Consider the following 19,860-nt stretch of genomic DNA (forward strand, 5'->3'; position numbering starts at 1 on the left):
GACTGTGGCTGTACCTGCATACGGAATGCTATGTTACAGTGATTTCCATTAATACACTATTTCATATGCAGATACAGCCTCACTCACACACAGAATATAGGCATGCTGCATATCATTTTAATCAGCAGAAGCTGGTGCCCCTAGGCATTCCAAACGTCCTAGGCATTTGCCTAGTTTGCCTATGCCTAGGGCCACAGAAGCAGAGGTGGTGAGTACAGACTTCCTACCGGGAGGCTCCCGGAAATCGGGTCCGCCTCCGTGCCCTCCGGACAGGTGGGCAAGTCTCCCGCTTGCTGGCCAGAGCCCCCACACCCCCCTTCCTCGCTGATTCAATTACCACAAATCGCGAGTCTGCTGAGAGGGGGCGGAGCTAGTTATGCGATAGCAGCATTTCTCATCATTTAAGCCCCACCTCCTCTCTGTGGCCTGCGAATCACTGAGTTTTATGGCATGGGGGCGGGACCAAGTGAAGTCAGCCTTGTCCCCACCCCGCTGACGTGTTGCCTCTCTGGGCTTCTCCCAGAGAAGTGATGAAACGATAACAACAATAATAGTAATAATAAAGGTAATGGCAGAAAAAACAGCCAAACAGTGATAATAACTCTGATGAATCTGTTCGCAAGCTGATCACATGATGACAGGAAGCTGGCGTTTGTGGGCGGTAACCAGCTGTTTTCCCCAAGGCTCAGAGAAATACAGACGTGCCGGGCGGGAGTGTGACGTCAGCTCTGGCCCCAAAGCAGCCTGTCTCTGTCGCACAATAATCATTGGATGGTGAGTGTGTCACATAGGGATTCGCAGCTGTACGACGATCAGTGGAACAGGGTGGGATTTAAAGTGGTGCGGTTGCTTCAGGATGCACAATAAGGAGGCATTTGAAAATAAATTAGCTGCAAGGTCGAGTCGCCAGAAGAAAGCCATTACTACGCAAATGGCACAAAGCATCCCACTTATAGTACTCCAAACAGCACGAGACAAGCCGCAACACTTCTGGAACAAGCCGCAACACTTCTGGAACAAGCCGCAACACTTCTGGAACAAAGTCATTTGGAGTGATGAGACCAAAATGTAACTTTTTGGCCACAACCATAAACGTTACATTTGGAGAGGAGTCAATAAGGCCTATGATGAAAGGTACCTTTCCTACTGTGATACAAGGAGGTGGATCGCTGATGTTTTGGGGATGTGCGTGTGCTACAGTACAAAGGCACTGTTATCAGAAAATACTGGAGGAAAATATGCACTCATCAGCCCGGAATCTGCGCTTGGGACGTACTTGGACGTTCCAACATGACAATGATACAAAACACAAGGCCAAGTCGACCTATTATTGGCTACAGCAGAATAAAGTTTGGGGAGATCCCAAACGTGCAGCTCATGCAAGACAGCCCAAGAATCTACACCTGGGGTAGCCAACCCTAGTCCTCGAGAGCTACCAACAGTGCATGTTTTGCAGGTCTCCTCACAGAATCACAAGTGAGCTAATTAGCTCCATCTGTGTATCTTTTAAAATGTGTCAGTGATTAATGAGTGCAGCTGTGCAGCAGCTAGGTTGTCTGGAAAATGTGAACTGTTGGTAGCTCTCGAGGGCTAGGGTTGGCTACCACTGATCTACAGGAACTGGAGGCTGTTTGCCAAGAATAATGGGCAACTTTACCATCTGAGACAATAAAGAGCCTCATCCACAACTACCACAAAAGACTTCAAGCTGTCATTGATGTTAAAGGGGCAATACACGGAATTAAGAACTGGGGTATGTAAACTTTTCATCAGGGTCATTTGGGTAGTTTCTGTTGTCATTATGATTTTGACAATAAATGGCGTCACCCAACCACTGACCATGAGTGACAGAAAAGTTTGTGAGTTATCATTCATATTCTCTGACAAATGGCCAGAAAATCACATATTCTGCTGCTAGGGTATATAGATAAGATAGATGATTGGGCCCTGGGTACCTCCCGCAGACGGTCCCATAGACTCGCTGTACACAAGGCCGCGGTAGGAATGTAGGAGGCGGAGGGGAGAGCTTCTGCTCCACATTCAAGGTTTCTGTCAGGATAACGTCCTTCAGCTAAAACTGGAGAAGGGGCTGAGTGAGTGGGTGTGAGGGACAGCCAAGGACGCTGAGATATAGGGGGGCACGGTGCCACGTACTGCTAGACGCTGGTCAGACCATGCACTGTACCACAGCCCCTCTGTGACTCCAGCACTCATGTGAGCTCTCTCCTCGGGAACCCAGAATTATAGGAAGATTCCCTCTGTGATCTCCTCAGACCAGGATTCCCTCTGTCCGGCATCTGCTGCCACCATGCCATCGCCAGCAGCGGGGGCTTCATGCCTGGTGACCGGGGCCAGTGGATTTGTGGGGCAGAGGATTGTGCAGATGCTGCTGGAGGAAGATCTGTCGGAGCTTCGGGTCATGGATAAGAGCCTCAGTGCGGATCTCCTGGGGACCTGCGAGAGTAAGTCACCCCTAACTGGCAGCACTAGCCAGCAATGTGTGCCAAGGGTCTGATGCCAATGTGCCTGGCATGAGGGCATATAGGCCAGCTATGTGTGCCAAGGGTCTGATGCCAATGTGCTTGGCATGAGGGCATATAGGCCAGCAATGTGTGCCAAGGGACAGATGCCAATGTGCGTGGCATGAGGGCATATAGGCCAGCTATGTGTGCCAAGGGTCAGATGTCAATGTGCGTGGCATGAGGGCATATAGGCCAGCTATGTGTGCCAAGTGTCAGATGCCAATGTGCGTGGCATGAGGGCATATAGGCCAGCTATGTGTGCCAAGGGTCAGATGTCAATGTGCGTGGCATGAGGGTATATAGGCCAGCTATGTGTGCCAAGGGTCTGATGCAAATGTGCATGGCATGAGGGCATATAGGCCAGCTATGTGTGCCAAGGGTCTGATGCCAATGTGCTTGGCATGAGGGCATATAGGCCAGCAATGTGTGCCAAGGGACAGATGCCAATGTGCGTGGCATGAGGGCATATAGGCCAGCTATGTGTGCCAAGGGTCAGATGTCAATGTGCGTGGCATGAGGGTATATAGGCCAGCTATGTGTGCCAAGGGTCAGATGTCAATGTGCGTGGCATGAGGGCATATAGGCCAGCTATGTGTGCCAAGTGTCAGATGCCAATGTGCGTGGCATGAGGGCATATAGGCCAGCTATGTGTGCCAAGGGTCAGATGTCAATGTGCGTGGCATGAGTGTATATAGGCCAGCTATGTGTGCCAAGGGTCTGATGCAAATGTGCATGGCATGAGGGCATATAGGCCAGCTATGTGTGCCAAGGGTCAGATGCCAAAGTGCCTGGCATGAGGGCATATAGGCCAGCTATGTGTGCCAAGGGTCAGATGCCAAAGTGCCTGGCATGAGGGCATATAGGCCAGCTATGTGTGCCAAGGGTCTGATGCCAATGTGTGTGGCATGAGGGCATATAGGCCAGCTATGTGTGCCAAGGGTCAGATGCCAAAGTGCCTGGCGTGAGGGCATATAGGCCAGCTATGTGTGCTAAGGGTCAGATGCCAATGTGCGTGGCATGAGGTCATACTGGTATATAGGCCAGGCGGATGTATGTGGGGGTTTGTAGCTACAGCATCTAGCTAGGGGAGAGGGATGTTGTACACAGTCTTTAGTGCACCTATTTACAGTCCCTAGTGCACCCATATACAGTCCGTATACACCCATATACAGTCCCTAGTGCACCCATATACAGTCCATATACACCCATATAAAGTCCCTAGTGCACCCATATACAGTCCATATACACAGTCCATAGTGCACCTATATACAGTCCTTAGTGCACCCATATACAGGCCCTAGTGCACCCATACACAGTCCTTATACACTCATATACAGTCCTTATTGCACCCAAATACAGTCCCTAGTACACCCATATACAGTCCATATACACCCATATACAGTCCCTAGTGCACCCATATACAGTCCGTATACACCCATATACAGTCCCTAGTGCACCCATATACAGTCCATATACACCCATATACAGTCCCTAGTGCACCCATATACAGTCCATATACACAGTCCATAGTGCACCTATATACAGTCCTTAGTGCACCCATATACAGGCCCTAGTGCACCCATACACAGTCCTTATACACCCATATACAGTCCCTAGTGCACCCATATACAGTCCATATACACCCATATACAGTCCCTAGTGCACCCATATACAGTCCTTATTGCACCCAAATACAGTCCCTAGTACACCCATATACAGTCCATATACACCCATATACAGTCCCTAGTGCACCCATATACAGTCCATATACACCCATATACAGTCCCTAGTGCACCCATATACAGTCCGTATACACAGTCCATAGTGCACCTATATACAGTCCTTAGTGCACCCATATACAGGCCCTAGTGCACCCATATACAGTCCATATACACCCATATACAGTCCCTAGTGCACCCATATACAGTCCGTATACACAGTCCATAGTGCACCTATATACAGTCCTTAGTGCACCCATATACAGGCCCTAGTGCACCCATATACAATCCTTAGTGCACCCATATACAGTCCCTATTGAACCCATAAACAGTCCTTATACACTCATATACAGTCATTATACACCCATATACAGTCCTTAGTACAGCTACATATATACAGTCCCTAGTGCACCCATATACACCCATATACAGTTCCTTGTGCCCCCATATACAGTCCATATACACCCATATACAGTCCTTAGTGCACCCATACACAGTCCGTAGTGCACCCATAGACAGTCCCTAGTGCACCCATATACAGACCCTAGTGCACCCATATACAGACCATATACAGCCATATACAGTCCTTACTGCACCCATATACAGTCCCTAGTGCACCCATATACAGTCCATATACACCCATATACAGTCCATAGTGCACCCATACACAGTCCTTAGTTCACCCATACACAGTCCCTAGTGCACCCATACACAGTCCTTAGTGCACCCATACACAGTCCTTAGTGCACCCATATACAGTCCCTAGTGCACCCATATACAGTCCCTAGTGCACCCATATACAGTCCTTAGTGCACCCATACACAGTCCTTAGTGCACCCATATACAGTCCCTAGTGCACCCATATACAGTCCCTAGTGCACCCATATACAGTCCCTAGTGCACCCATATACAGTCCTTGTACACCTATATACAGTCCCTAGTGCAGCCATATACAGTCCCTAGTGCACTCGTATACAGTCCTTATACACCCATATACAGTCCTTATACACCCATATACAGTCCTTAGTACACCTATAAACAGTCCCTAGTGCACCCATATACAGTCCATATACACCGCCCATAGTGCACCTATATACAGTCCTTAGTGTACCCATATACAGGCCCTAGTGCACCCATACACAGTCCCTAGTGCACCCATACACAGTCCCTAGTGCACCCATACACAGTCCATGTACAGCCATATACAGTCCTTAGTGCGCCCATACACAGTCCTTAGTACACCTATATACAGTCCCTAGTGCACCCATATACAGTCCATATACACAGTCCTTAGTGCACCTATATACAGTCCTTAGTGCACACATATACAGGCCTTAGTGCACCCATATACAATCCTTAGTGCACACATATACAGTCCCTATTGCACCCATAAACAGTCCTTATACACCCATATACAGTCCTTAGTACAGCTATATACAGTCCCTAGTGCACCCATATACAGTCCATATACACCCATATACAGACTCTAGTGCACCCATATACAGTCCTTAGTACACCCATATACAGTCCTTATACACCCATATACAGTCCATATACACCCATATACAGTCCTTAGTGCACCTATATACAATCCTTTGTGCACCCATATACAGTCCCTATTGCACCCATAGTCCTTATACACCCATATACAGTCATTATACACCCATATACAGTCCTTAGTACAGCTATATACAGTCCCTAGTGCACCCATATACAGTCTCTAGTGCACCCATATACAGTCCTTAGTACACCCATATACAGTCCTTATACACCCATACACAGTCCTTAGTACACCCATATACAGTACTTTGTGCACCTACATATAGGCCCTTATTCAGATCTAATCGCAGAACAAATTCGTTCTCAAAATGGGCAAAACCATGTGCCCTCCAGGTGGGGCAGATTTAACATGTGCAGAGAGAGTTAGATTTGTGTGAGTTATTTTGTTTCTGTGCAGGGTAAATACTGGCTGTATTATTTTTTCTCTGCAATTTAGATTTCAGTTTCAAAACACCCCACTCAAATGTAACTCTCTCTGCACATGTTACATCTGCCCCACCTGCAGCGCACATGGTTTTGCCCATTTTGAGAACAAATTTGTACTGCAATCAGATCCCTATTGCACCCATATCCAGTCCATATACACCCATATACAGTACTTAATGCACCCATACACAGTCCTTAGTGCACCTATATACAGTCCTTAGTACACCCATATACAGTCCCTAGTGCACCCATATCCAGTCCATATACACCCATATACAGTACTTAATGCACCCATACACAGTCCTTAGTGCACCCATACACAGTCCATATACAGCCATATACAGTCCTTAGTGCACCCATATACAGTCCTTAGTACACCCATATACAGTCCCTAGTGCACCCATATACGGTCTATATACAAATATATACAGTTCCTAGTGTACCCATATACAGTCCATATACACCCATATACAGTCCCTAGTGCACCCATACACAGTCCCTAGTGCACCCATACACAGTCCTTAGTGCACCCATATACAGTCCTTATACACCCATATACAGTCCTTAATGCACCTATATACATTCCCTAGTGCACCCATATACAGTCCATATACACCCATATACAGTCCCTAGTGCACCATATACAGTCCATATACAGTCCCTAGTGCACCATATACAGTCCATATACAGTCCCTAGTGCACCCATATAGTCCTTATACACTCATATATAGTCCCTAATGCACCCATATACAGTCCTTAGTACACCCATATACAGTCCTTAGAACACCCATATACAGTCATTAGTACACCTATATACAGTCCCTAGTGCACCCATACACAGTCCGTAGTGCACCCATATACAGTCCCTAGTGCACCCATATACAGTCCTTAATGCACCCATATACAGTCCTTGTAGACCCATATACAGTCCATATACACCTATATACAGTCCCTAGTGCACCCATATACAGTCCTTAGTACACCCATATACAGTCCTTATACACCCATATACAGTCCTTAGTGCACCCATATACAGTCCATATACACCCATATACAGTCCTTAGTGCACCTATATACAGTCATTAGTGCACCCATATACAGTCCATAGTGCACCCATATACAGTCCTTAGTACACCTATATACAGTCATTTGTGCACCTATATACAGTCCCTGGTGCACCTATATACAGTCCATATACACCCATACACAGTCCCTTTACACCCATATACAGTCCTTAGTACACCTATATACAGTCCCTAGTGCACCCATATACAGTCCATATACACTCATATACAGTCCATAGTGCACTTATATACAGTCCTTATACACCCATATATAGTCCTTAGTACACCCATATACAGTCCTTAATGCACCTATATACATTATTATTATAATTTTTATTAATATAATTTTATTTATAAGGCGCCACAAGTGTTTCGCAGCGCCGTACAAAGGAACAATACAGGGAGACAAAGCTTGGCATAACATTGAATAAATAACAAAAATACAGTACAAATAAAGAGCACCACAGTTCAATACACATTACAGCTTAAATGTAAGTAGTGAGGACCCAATCAACATACAACTAGAGGCTTGAGGCCAATGATGAAGATGAGTATGAAGATGGTCACTGAGTGTTGGAGTAAAGGAGAGCTGTGAATGACAAGCGAAGAGAAGTGGGCTTTGACAACAGGAGGGAAGAGGGCCCTGCTCGGAGGAGCTTACAATCTAGTAGGAAGGGGAGACTGACAGATTACAAGTGGTGCAAGCGAGGGGGTGGTGGTTAGATAGCAGGATGTAAACAGGCAAGGGGTCGGAGAACCAGCTGGTTTATGCAGTGGAAGGGTACGCTTTGATGAATAGGTGAGTTTTCAGTGCCCGTTTGAAGCTTTGCAAGGTCGGGGAGAGTCTACATTCCCTAGTGCACCCATATACAGTCCATATACACACATATACAGTCCCTAGTGCACCCATATAGTCCTTATACACTCATATACAGTCCCTAATGCACTCATATACAGTCCTTAGTACACCCATATACAGTCATTAGTACACCTATATACAGTCCCTAGTGCACCCATATACAGTCCATAGTGCACTTATTTACAGTCCTTAGTACACCCATATACAGTCCTTTGTGCACCTATATACATTCCCTAGTGCACCCATATACAGTCCGTATACACCCATATACAGTCCCTAGTGCACCCATATACAGTCCTTTTACACCCATATACAGTCCTTTTACACCCATATAAAGTCCTTAGTGCACCTATATACCGTCCTTATACACCCATATACAGTCCTTATACACCCATATACAGTCCTTAGTACACCTATATACAGTCCCTAGTGCACCCATATACACCTATATACAGTCCCTAGTGCTCCCATATACAGTCCTTAGTACACCCATATACAGTCCTTATACACCCATATACAGTCCTTATACACCCATATACAGTCCTTAGTGCACCCATATACAGTCCATATACACCCATATACAGTCCTTAGTGCACCTATATACAGTCATTAGTGTACCCATATACAGTCCCTAGTGCACCCATATACAGTCCATAGTGCACCCATACACTGTCCATATACACCCATATACAGTCCTTAGTACACCTATATACAGTCATTAGTGTACCCATATACAGTCCCTAGTGCACCCATATACAGTCCATAGTGCACCCATACACTGTCCATATACACCCATATACAGTCCTTAGTACACCTATATACAGTCATTAGTGTACCCATATACAGTCCTTATACACCCATACACAGTCCCTTTACACTCGTATACAGTCCCTAGTGCACCCATATACAGTCCTTAGTACACCCATATACAGTTCTTAGAACACCCATATACAGTCATTAGTACACCTATATACAGTCCCTAGTGCACCCATATACAGTCATTAGTACACCTATATACAGTCCCTAGTGCACCCATATACAGTCCATAGTGCACTTATATACAGTCCTTACACACCCATATACAGTCCCTTGTGCACCTATATACATTCCCTAGTACACCCATATACAGTCCATATACACCCATATACAGTCCATAGTGCACCCATATACAGTCAACATACACCCATATACAGTCCTTAGTACACCCATATACAGTCCTTAGTGCACCTATATACATTCCCTAGTGCACTTATATACAGTCCATATACACAGATATACAGTCCCTAGTGTACCCATATACAGTCCTTATACACCCATATACAGTCCTTAGTACACCCATATACAGTCCTTAGTGCACCTATATACATTCCCTAGTGCACCCATATACAGTCCATATACACCCATATACAGTCCCTAGTGTACCCATATACAGTCCATATACAGTCCCCAGTGCACCCATATAGTCCTTATACACTCATATACAGTCCCTAATGCACCCATATACAGTCCTTAGAACACCCATATACAGTCCTTAGAACACCCATATACAGTCCCTAGTGCACCCATATACAGTCCATAGTGCACCCATATACAGTCCATAGTGCACCCATATAGTCCTTATACACCCATATACAGTCCCTAGTGCACTTATATATAGTCCTTATACACCCATATACAGTCCCTAGTGCACCCATACACAGTCTCTAGTGCACCCATACACAGTCCCTAGTGCACCCATATACAGTACTTAGTGCATCCATATACAGTCCTTAGTATACCTACATACAGTCATTTGTGCACCCATATACACTCCATAGTGCACCCATATACAGTCCTTAGTGCACCTATATACAGTCATTAGTGCACCTATATACAGTACCAGGTGCACCCATATACAGTCCATATACAACCGTATACAGTCCCTTTACACTCATATAAAGTCCTTAGTGCACCCATATACATTCATATACAGTCCTTAGTACACCTATATACAGTCCCTAGTGCACCCATATACAGTCCATATACACCAATATATAGTCCATAGTGCACTTATATACAGTCCTTATACACCCATATACAGTCCTTTGTACACCCATATACAGTTCTTAGTGAACCTATATACATTCCCTAGTGCACCCATATACAGTCCTTAGTTCACCCAAATATAGTCCATATACACCCATATACAGTCCCTAGTACACCCGTACACAGTCCCTAGTACACCCGCACACAGTCCCTGGTACACCCGTACACAGTCCCTAGTACACCCGTACACAGTCCCTAGTACACTCGCACACAGTCCCTAGTACACCGTTACACAGTCCCTAGTACACCCACACACAGTCCCTGGTACACCCGCACACAGTCCCTGCTACACCTGCACACAGTCCCTAGTACACCAGTACACAGTCCCTAGTACACTCGCACACAGTCCCTAGTACACCGTTACACAGTCCCTAGTACACCCACACACAGTCCCTGGTACACCCGCACACAGTCCCTGGTACACCCGCACACAGTCCCTGGTACACCCATATAATGCAGTTTTGTCCTGTGTATTAAAACGGTTATTCTGTAGCGATTAATCAGACGATATATCATTCTGCTGCCGATTGGAACGATATATCACCCAAATTGCTCAATGTTTACCCGCGCTCCCGTGAGTTGTTCCCTGGGGGACACATCAGGCGTGCTGCATGCCCAGTAGGACAGCCCAGGGAACGACGCCATGTGTTATTATTTATACATTGCGCCACCTTCCATGGAATAGCCCAGTGCAGGGCACCATGCCATCATGTAGAATGCCCAGCGTAAGATCCATAGGGGATTACTGGAATAGGGTAATGAATCCGTCATACAGAGCAGGTGTGTAGGGGGAAGGTTGGGACATGTGACCCTGAATGACACGGGTGAGATTATAACCATGCCTGTCTTCTGCCAGGGGCCCGGGGCCACACAGCCGTGACCGTTCTGCAAGGCGACATCCGGGACGTGGAATTTCTCCATAAAATCTGCCAGGGGGTGAACCTGGTCATTCACACGGCGGCCATTATCGATACGGTGGGCAAAGTCAGCAAGGAGATGCTCATTGCCATCAACGTGACGGGTGAGATCCTGCGCCCATACTACTCGCACTGATAGGGCGGAACGTACTAAAGACTACTTGTATATTGGTCCTGACCCATGTTCTGTTCTGTCCCAGGTACGGAGGAGCTGCTGGAGGCCTGTGTGCAGAACAACGTGCAGCACTTTATCTACACCAGCAGTATAGAGGTGGTGGGACCCAACACCCGAGGTGACCCCATCACAGACGGGAACGAGGAGATGGTGTACGAGAGTAAGCTGGGATTCTGCTACGGTCAGAGCAAGCATCAGGCCGAGCAGGCTGTGCTGAGGGCCAACGGCCGGGTACTCCAAGATGGAGGAAATCTCGCCACGTGCTCCCTGCGGCCAACATACATCTTCGGAGAAGGGTCTCAGTTCCTGCTTCTGCACCTCGACCAGGCCGTGCTAAATAACAACGTGTTCCACCGCATCTCCAGGAAGGAAGCTCTGGTCAACCCCGTGTATGTGGGTAACGTTGCCTGGGCCCACATACTGGCCGCTCGGGCAATGAGAGACCCGGACAGGGCCAAGAAGATTGCCGGAAACTTTTACTACATCTCCGACGACACCCCACCTATTAGCTACTCGGACTTCAACTACGCCTTGGGCAAGCAGCTGGGCCTGGGGGTGGAGGACCGTCTGGCCATGCCCTTCCCGCTGCTCTACTTTGCGGCCTTTCTGCTGGAGGTGGTCAGTGTCCTTCTCCGGCCATTTGTCAGGTTTGTGCCACCGTTCACCAGGCACCTGCTGACCCTCCTGAATACCACCTTCACCTTGTCCTACAGGAAAGCCCAGCGGGACATGGGGTACAAGCCGCGCTACAGCTGGGAGGAGGCCAAGCAGGTGACCACGGCCTGGATGGAGTCTGTGCTGCCCCAACGCAAGAAGCTTCTCTGTAAGAAGAAGTAGGGCATGTGCATGACGAGGTGACCATCTGAGCTTCTCCCGCTGTAGTGTACCCCCAGAGCATGCTGGGAGTTGTAGTTCCAGGGCTACAGTAAATACACTCTATTATGTATTGGAACCAGTGATAATAGCCAGAATGATATAAAGGATGGTGTCACTGCCCCCTTCCTCCGCCACCCCGATGGTGCACTGTTCCACCCCTGAGATATATGGTGATGTTTCATTACACCGGAGGGGAGATGTACCAAGCCTTGGAGGGAGATCAAGTACCAGCCAACCAACCCCCAACTGTCATTGTTTCAAGCATGGCCTGTAACATGACAGTTAGGGGCTGATTGCTTGGCACTTAATCTCTCTCCGCTGTATCACTCTCCAAGGCTTGGAACATCTCCACCAATGTCTGTGCGGTGCTGGCATCTCTGTACATAGCCCGTGTGTGTGAGGTAATGATGGAAAGCGGAATGTGTAGCAGATAAACCTGAATGTAACAATGACAATAAAATGACCTGAAAATAAACCGATAACACGTAATATTGTCCTTTTATTTATCTTACACACAGATCTGATGTAATAACATTGTTACCTCCATTATACGCATAGGATACGTGGGGCAACAGCCCCTCGCACAGGGGGAGATGTACTCAGGGGGTAATTCAGGCCTGCGTATAACCGCTGCCTAGAGAACAGGTAAATGCACCCCTCAGCCGCCCCCCAATATCCGCACTACGATGAGAGTTGATGTGTAGAGGAGAGACATTTAGGAGAAGGTCGGCTGGTCTGCCATACACTGCTCCGTCACGCCATATACTGTACAATTATAATTACAGATACTACCATGGCTTCAGGGGTAACCGTCCCCCAGATAATGGGAAGCATTTCCATAACTAGTTCTATGGTTCCCCTGCTGTGTGACCGTCCCAGGGAGGCATGGCCAAAACCAGGGAGGCGTGGCCAAATCCAGGGAGGAGTGGCACTGCACAGTGTACTGGTTATCTCCCGTCACCTGTGACCTGCGTAGAGGAGTCCCAGGTATTGGGGGCGTGGCCAAATCCAGGGAGGAGTGGCACTGCACAGTGTACTGGTTATCCCACGTCACCTGTGACCTGCGTAGAGGAGTCCCAGGTATTGGGGGCATGGCCAGATCCAGGGAGGTGTGGCACTGGGATGTTACAGCACAACTATTTATCCATTTACACCGCAAACGCTGGGGTCGCTCTCGGGATTAGGACACGGGTCCATTCCAGAAGCGACTCCTGCATTTGCGGGGCGGAGCAACGGTGCATTGTTGAGGGGCGGAGAGGTGGCAGCGCTTGGAGCTGACAGCGCTGTCTCCTTCCCAGGGCCGGCAGTGTCCCACGATGGGGGAGAAACTATGTGATGGATAACCATCGATAGTTTTAGCTATCGATGGTTACCCATTATATTTAACTGAATGGCCCGAGAAACAATCAAAATGTGAGGGCAGGGCTGTTGGGGGGCCAAGCTATGCTCCGTTTCCAGACACATTGGTTCTCCTTTGCCATCGATGTAGGGAAACCATCTGGTTCTCCCACATTGATGGCAAAAACCAATGATGATTTCAAATCATCGATGGCCATCCCTACACTTAAAAGTTGGGAGGTATGCTAGCAGGTAGGGTTGCCACCTCACTCATCTTCAATTCCTGGAGATCTTCCTTTGCTCCCGGGAAAGTGGGTGTGGCTTCGTAAAATGAGCATAGACCAATTCAGGAAAATGGGTGTGGCCTCTATAATACAGACCTTTTTTTTAAACATTTAAAAAAATCTAAAAGAACCTTTGTGTCCATTACATTTACTATATATATATATATATATATATATATATATATATATATATATATATATATATATATATATATATATTCAAATATACATACATACATGTATATGTATATGTGTATATAGACATATACACAAGACAGAGCAGAGTCTGGCTGCAGCAGAGCCGGTGGACACACCACAGGGACAGATATCAGGTGCAGATAGATAGCTGGATCTGACAAGTTGTGAGACTCGTTAACATATTAGAGCACAAGCAGGGAAGGACATTTAAGTGGATATTAAAGTCACTGGGTTATTTACACTTAAGTATACTCACTATCAGTATTTAAGTAGCGGCTGCCTAGAATGTGAAGGCTAACGGATCTAAGATAGTCCTAATAATAGGACTCCAAGTGGAGGAGGCACCTCCCCAAAATTCCATTGCCTGTTGGAAACCTGTATTAAATTAAAGACACAAAACTGTTCCCCTGTTGAAGTCTGTTTAAGACGAAACGCGTTGGTACATTTCTGTACATCATTATTTGTGTCTGGAACAACTTTCTGAAAATAAAGATATCGTAAGAACTGCTTTGAGTGCTTCACTGGAGATTGGACCGCCATATTTATGGACTTTTATTAAATTAAGGCGCCATTCCACAACTGGGTGTTTTATATATATATATATATATATATATATATATATATATATATATATGTATATATACACATATAGATCTCACTGGCACCTTGACAATGGGGTGAACAAGACCCTGAAACATTGGTTTTACCTTTGATAAATATATTCACAAAAAACCCAGACTGAGGGCCGCTGATTGCTTCAAACTTCTTCTATATATATATATATTACACACTGTCCTTGTAATCCCGGCACTCTGAGGAGTGGCACTCAGAGACTGCATGTACGTTTCAAAAGGTGAAAGTGAATTTTTTAATCCATCAAATCAATCGACACATAGATATACATACACTTACCAATGGGCGACCATCTCCTTCCCGCTCTCTGGCACCACCATCCGTCCCCGATCCCGGCACTTCTGGATTCCCGACGTCACGTCCGGCGGAAGAGACGGTGTCGGGACGCCAGCTTGTTACCCCAGAGACCGGGCGAGAGGTCGCCATGGTAATCTGGAAAACATAACAAATTGTATTACCTTACTATGGTATTCAATGAGCCAGAATCGCCAAGTTTTATGGCGATTCTGTGTTTTTATCGTGGCTGACGGCGATTTTATGAGCTGTATAAGCGAATCACCCTATTCAACGTCGTCTATTCGCCGCTGACGACTGGTGAATGAAGCACCAATCGCCAAATGTGTTTCTCTTCAAATCGCCGGTATTTGTCTATAGGAATTTTCATGGGGATTCGCCGGTAGTCGACGGGAATCACCCATGAATCGCCAAAAGTGTATTCAATGTGAAGTTGGCGATTCTTATTTCTTGTTTCATATCGCCGTTCCTCACCGAGTGTCCCTCGTCATCTTTTTATGGTGATCTTTTTTAGGAACCTGTGAAATAATTGGTTTTAAGTGCTTAATTTCACTCTGCAAGTGTAATATAATATTATTTGCTGCCCTTGTGTGATGTGATGGTCGTAGAAGTGCTATACCAATATATATTTAATTTTTTCTGGTATTTTTTTTTTACTCCCACAACGCACTGTTCTTACCCATGGTGCACCTCACTTACCCATGATTCTCCTCCCCACCTCACTCCTTCGTTTGGCCTTTGAGGAGATTACACAGCTTTTGCAGTCTGCTGTATTGGAAACGTTTTTGTAGGGTAATTTGCGTTTTTTTGCATTTCACTGCAATTTCTTTAACACTGACTACAGTAATGGAGCTGTTCAGGGATACTATTGTTGTTTTCATGCTGAATGCCAGTGTGGAGGAGGAGGTAGATATGATGGAACATGACACTAGTATTCCGGCGATAGCTCCATTAGGTGAGTCGGTGCGGGTTTCAGTCCCACGTCCACGCCACTTTCGTACTAGGCGTGAACTGGGTGATCTCACCGAGGCGGAGGTGATTTCTAATTATCGCCTTTCGTCTGCGGCAATCCATATGCTGTACGATCTCATGGAGCCAGACCTGGTAGCACGGAAACGGGGCAATCACGCACTCACCGGTTTCCAGAAACTGTTGGGTGCGTTGCATTTTTTTGCGTCGGGCACATTCCAGCCCACTTTAAGCCAAACATGCGGTTATTCACAGCCAACCCTCTCCCGCTGTATAGCACAGGTCATAAAGGCATTCCGCAAATTAACGACCCAGTATATTAAATTTCCTGATCAAGACAGCGAATGGAATGAGATCAAATTTGGCTTTTTCTCAAAATGGAAGTTTCCCAGTGTTTTGGGCGCGATCGACTGCACCCATGTGGCGTTTAAACCACCGCGTTCATCAGAGGAATGTTTTCGGAACCGAAAACACTTCCACTCGATGAACGTTCAGGTGGTTTGCGACCACCAAATGAAAATAACCAACCTCCTTGTGGGTTTTCCTGGGTCGACCCACGACTCGTTCATTCTAAGCCAGTCCGCCCTGTATGCCGATTTCGAGCACGGCCGAATGCCGGACGGCTGGCTGTTAGGTAAGTAGTATGTTTTTTTTTGGCTGTGGGGGGGGGGTTTTGATTTGTCTTGAAATCCAGACTTTGTTAATAATGTAATATTTTTTTTTTTGGTTTCCATAGGTGATGCGGGTTATCCCAATAAGGACTGGCTCCTGACCCCATTATCTGATCCTGTGGGCGAAGCTGCTGAAAGGTACCAAAGGGCTCACACGACAGCGAGGGCAGTAATTGAGCGAACCTTCGGTGTCCTTAAAAGCCGGTTTAGATGTTTAGACATGACCGGCGGAGCCCTTTTATACTCACCGGCAAAGGTTTGCGGCATAATTAATGCTTGTTGTATTTTACACAACATTTGCATTGCAAACCGTTTGCCGGTGACCGTGGATGCTGCGGTTTTCCGGCATGGGGACCTTTCAACAGCTTTGCTCGCCGGTATGAATGAACGAGTGGATGCGAGAGCTCGACTCATCCGGTCATATTTTGCCCAATGTGAGTATTTGTAGTCCAAAGTTTGTGGCTTGTTTGATTAGTTATATGATATTTAACACTTTTCATTAATTTATGTTTTCTAGAGTTCCGTTTGGGCACGTTAGTGTTTTGGCCTGTTGCCGTTGTTCCTTCGGTTTTCTACGGTTCTTTGTTTGCCGCTGTTGTTGCGTGGCTGCTATCCCAAGGCTACGTTTCAGTTATCCCGTGAGTAGCGCTCCCCCTGGGGGAAGGAGGGGAGGGTTTGGGCCCTGTGAGGTGTCACTAACCCCTTTTTATTTTCCGCAGCCTATTCCTGCTTAATACTTTCTGGAGGGCCCTACAAGCAGCTGGATCCTGTGTGCAGCGGATGAACCCCTGATGTGTGAGGGCTGCTGGCAGGTGTGGGTGCGTGATGCCTTTCCCATGGGCTACTGTGCAGTTACCCGGTGAGTATCGCTCCCCCTGGGGGAAGGAGGGGAGGGTTTGGGCCCTGTGAGGTGTCACTAACCCCTTTTTATTTTCCGCAGCCTATTCCTGCTTGATAATTTCTGGAGGGACCTACAAGCAGCGGGATCCTGTGTGCAGCGGATGAACCCCTGATGTGTGAGGGCTGCTGGCAGGTGTGTGTGCGTGATGCCTTTCCCATGGGCTACTGTGCAGTTACCCGGTGAGTATCGCTCCCCCTGGGGGAAGGAGGGGAGGGTTTGGGCCCTGTGAGGTGTCACTAACCCCTTTTTATTTTCCGCAGCCTATTCCTGCTTAATACTTTCTGGAGGGCCCTACAAGCAGCTGGATCCTGTGTGCAGCGGATGAACCCCTGATGTGTGAGGGCTGCTGGCAGGTGTGTGTGCGTGATGCCTTTCCCATGGGCTACTGTGCAGTTACCCGGTGAGTATCGCTCCCCCTGGGGGAAGGAGGGGAGGGTTTGGGCCCTGTGAGGTGTCACTAACCCCTTTTTATTTTCCGCAGCCTATTCCTGCTTGATAATTTCTGGAGGGACCTACAAGCAGCGGGATCCTGTGTGCAGCGGATGAACCCCTGATGTGTGAGGGCTGCTGGCAGGTGTGGGTGCGTGATGCCTTTCCCATGGGCTACTGTGCAGTTACCCGGTGAGTATCGCTCCAGCTGGGGGAAGGAGGGGAGGGTTAGGGCCCTGTGAGGTGTCACTAACCCCTTTTTATTTTCCGCAGCCTATTCCTGCTTAATACTTTCTGGAGGGACCTACAAGCAGCGGGATCCTGTGTGCAGCGGATGAACCCCTGATGTGTGAGGGCTGCTGGCAGGTGTGGGTGCGTGATGCCTTTCCCATGGGCTACTGTGCAGTTACCCGGTGAGTATCGCTCCAGCTGGGGGAAGGAGGGGAGGGTTTGGGCCCTGTGAGGTGTCACTAACCCCTTTTTATTTTCCGCAGCCTATTCCTGCTTGATAATTTCTGGAGGGACCTACAAGCAGCGGGATCCTGTGTGCAGCGGATGAACCCCTGATGTGTGAGGGCTGCTGGCAGGTGTGGGTGCGTGATGCCTTTCCCATGGGCTACTGTGCAGTTACCCGGTGAGTATCGCTCCCCCTGGGGGAAGGAGGGGAGGGTTTGGGCCCTGTGAGGTGTCACTAACCCCTTTTTATTTTCCGCAGCCTATTCCTGCTTGATAATTTCTGGAGGGACCTACAAGCAGCGGGATCCTGTGTGCAGCGGATGAACCCCTGATGTGTGAGGGCTGCTGGCAGGTGTGGGTGCGTGATGCCTTTCCCATGGGCTACTGTGCAGTTACCCGGTGAGTATCGCTCCCCCTGGGGGAAGGAGGGGAGGGTTTGGGCCCTGTGAGGTGTCACTAACCCCTTTTTATTTTCCGCAGCCTATTCCTGCTTGATAATTTCTGGAGGGACCTACAAGCAGCGGGATCCTGTGTGCAGCGGATGAACCCCTGATGTGTGAGGGCTGCTGGCAGGTGTGGGTGCGTGATGCCTTTCCCATGGGCTACTGTGCAGTTACCCGGTGAGTATCGCTCCAGCTGGGGGAAGGAGGGGAGGGTTTGGGCCCTGTGAGGTGTCACTAACCCCTTTTTATTTTCCGCAGCCTATTCCTGCTTGATAATTTCTGGAGGGACCTACAAGCAGCGGGATCCTGTGTGCAGCGGATGAACCCCTGATGTGTGAGGGCTGCTGGCAGGTGTGGGTGCGTGATGCCTTTCCCATGGGCTACTGTGCAGTTACCCGGTGAGTATCGCTCCAGCTGGGGGAAGGAGGGGAGGGTTTGGGCCCTGTGAGGTGTCACTAACCCCTTTTTATTTTCCGCAGCCTATTCCTGCTTAATACTTTCTGGAGGGCCCTACAAGCAGCTGGATCCTGTGTGCAGCGGATGAACCCCTGATGTGTGAGGGCTGCTGGCAGGTGTGTGTGCGTGATGCCTTTCCCATGGGCTACTGTGCAGTTACCCGGTGAGTATCGCTCCCCCTGGGGGAAGGAGGGGAGGGTTTGGGCCCTGTGAGGTGTCACTAACCCCTTTTTATTTTCCGCAGCCTATTCCTGCTTGATAATTTCTGGAGGGACCTACAAGCAGCGGGATCCTGTGTGCAGCGGATGAACCCCTGATGTGTGAGGGCTGCTGGCAGGTGTGTGTGCGTGATGCCTTTCCCATGGGCTACTGTGCAGTTACCCGGTGAGTATCGCTCCCCCTGGGGGAAGGAGGGGAGGGTTTGGGCCCTGTGAGGTGTCACTAACCCCTTTTTATTTTCCGCAGCCTATTCCTGCTTAATACTTTCTGGAGGGCCCTACAAGCAGCTGGATCCTGTGTGCAGCGGATGAACCCCTGATGTGTGAGGGCTGCTGGCAGGTGTGTGTGCGTGATGCCTTTCCCATGG

General features: G+C 47.9%; 1 protein-coding gene across 1 annotated transcript; it reads left to right on the forward strand.

Annotated features, from left to right (window-relative positions):
* The first annotated feature begins 2,125 nt into the window (after positions 1–2,125).
* Positions 2,126–12,691, forward strand: LOC146059341 (3 beta-hydroxysteroid dehydrogenase/Delta 5-->4-isomerase type 1-like). Its single transcript, XM_083171487.1, has 3 exons — positions 2,126–2,462; positions 11,091–11,255; positions 11,352–12,691. Exons 1-3 carry the CDS (start codon positions 2,309–2,311, stop codon positions 12,161–12,163), a joined length of 1,131 nt encoding a protein of 376 aa, XP_083027613.1. The 5' UTR covers positions 2,126–2,308; the 3' UTR covers positions 12,164–12,691.
* The last annotated feature ends 7,169 nt before the right edge of the window (positions 12,692–19,860 follow it).

This window comes from Crinia signifera, chromosome 2 (assembly GCF_055691185.1).
Source record: "Crinia signifera chromosome 2, ASM5569118v1, whole genome shotgun sequence".
Taxonomy (NCBI): Eukaryota; Metazoa; Chordata; class Amphibia; order Anura; family Myobatrachidae; genus Crinia; species Crinia signifera.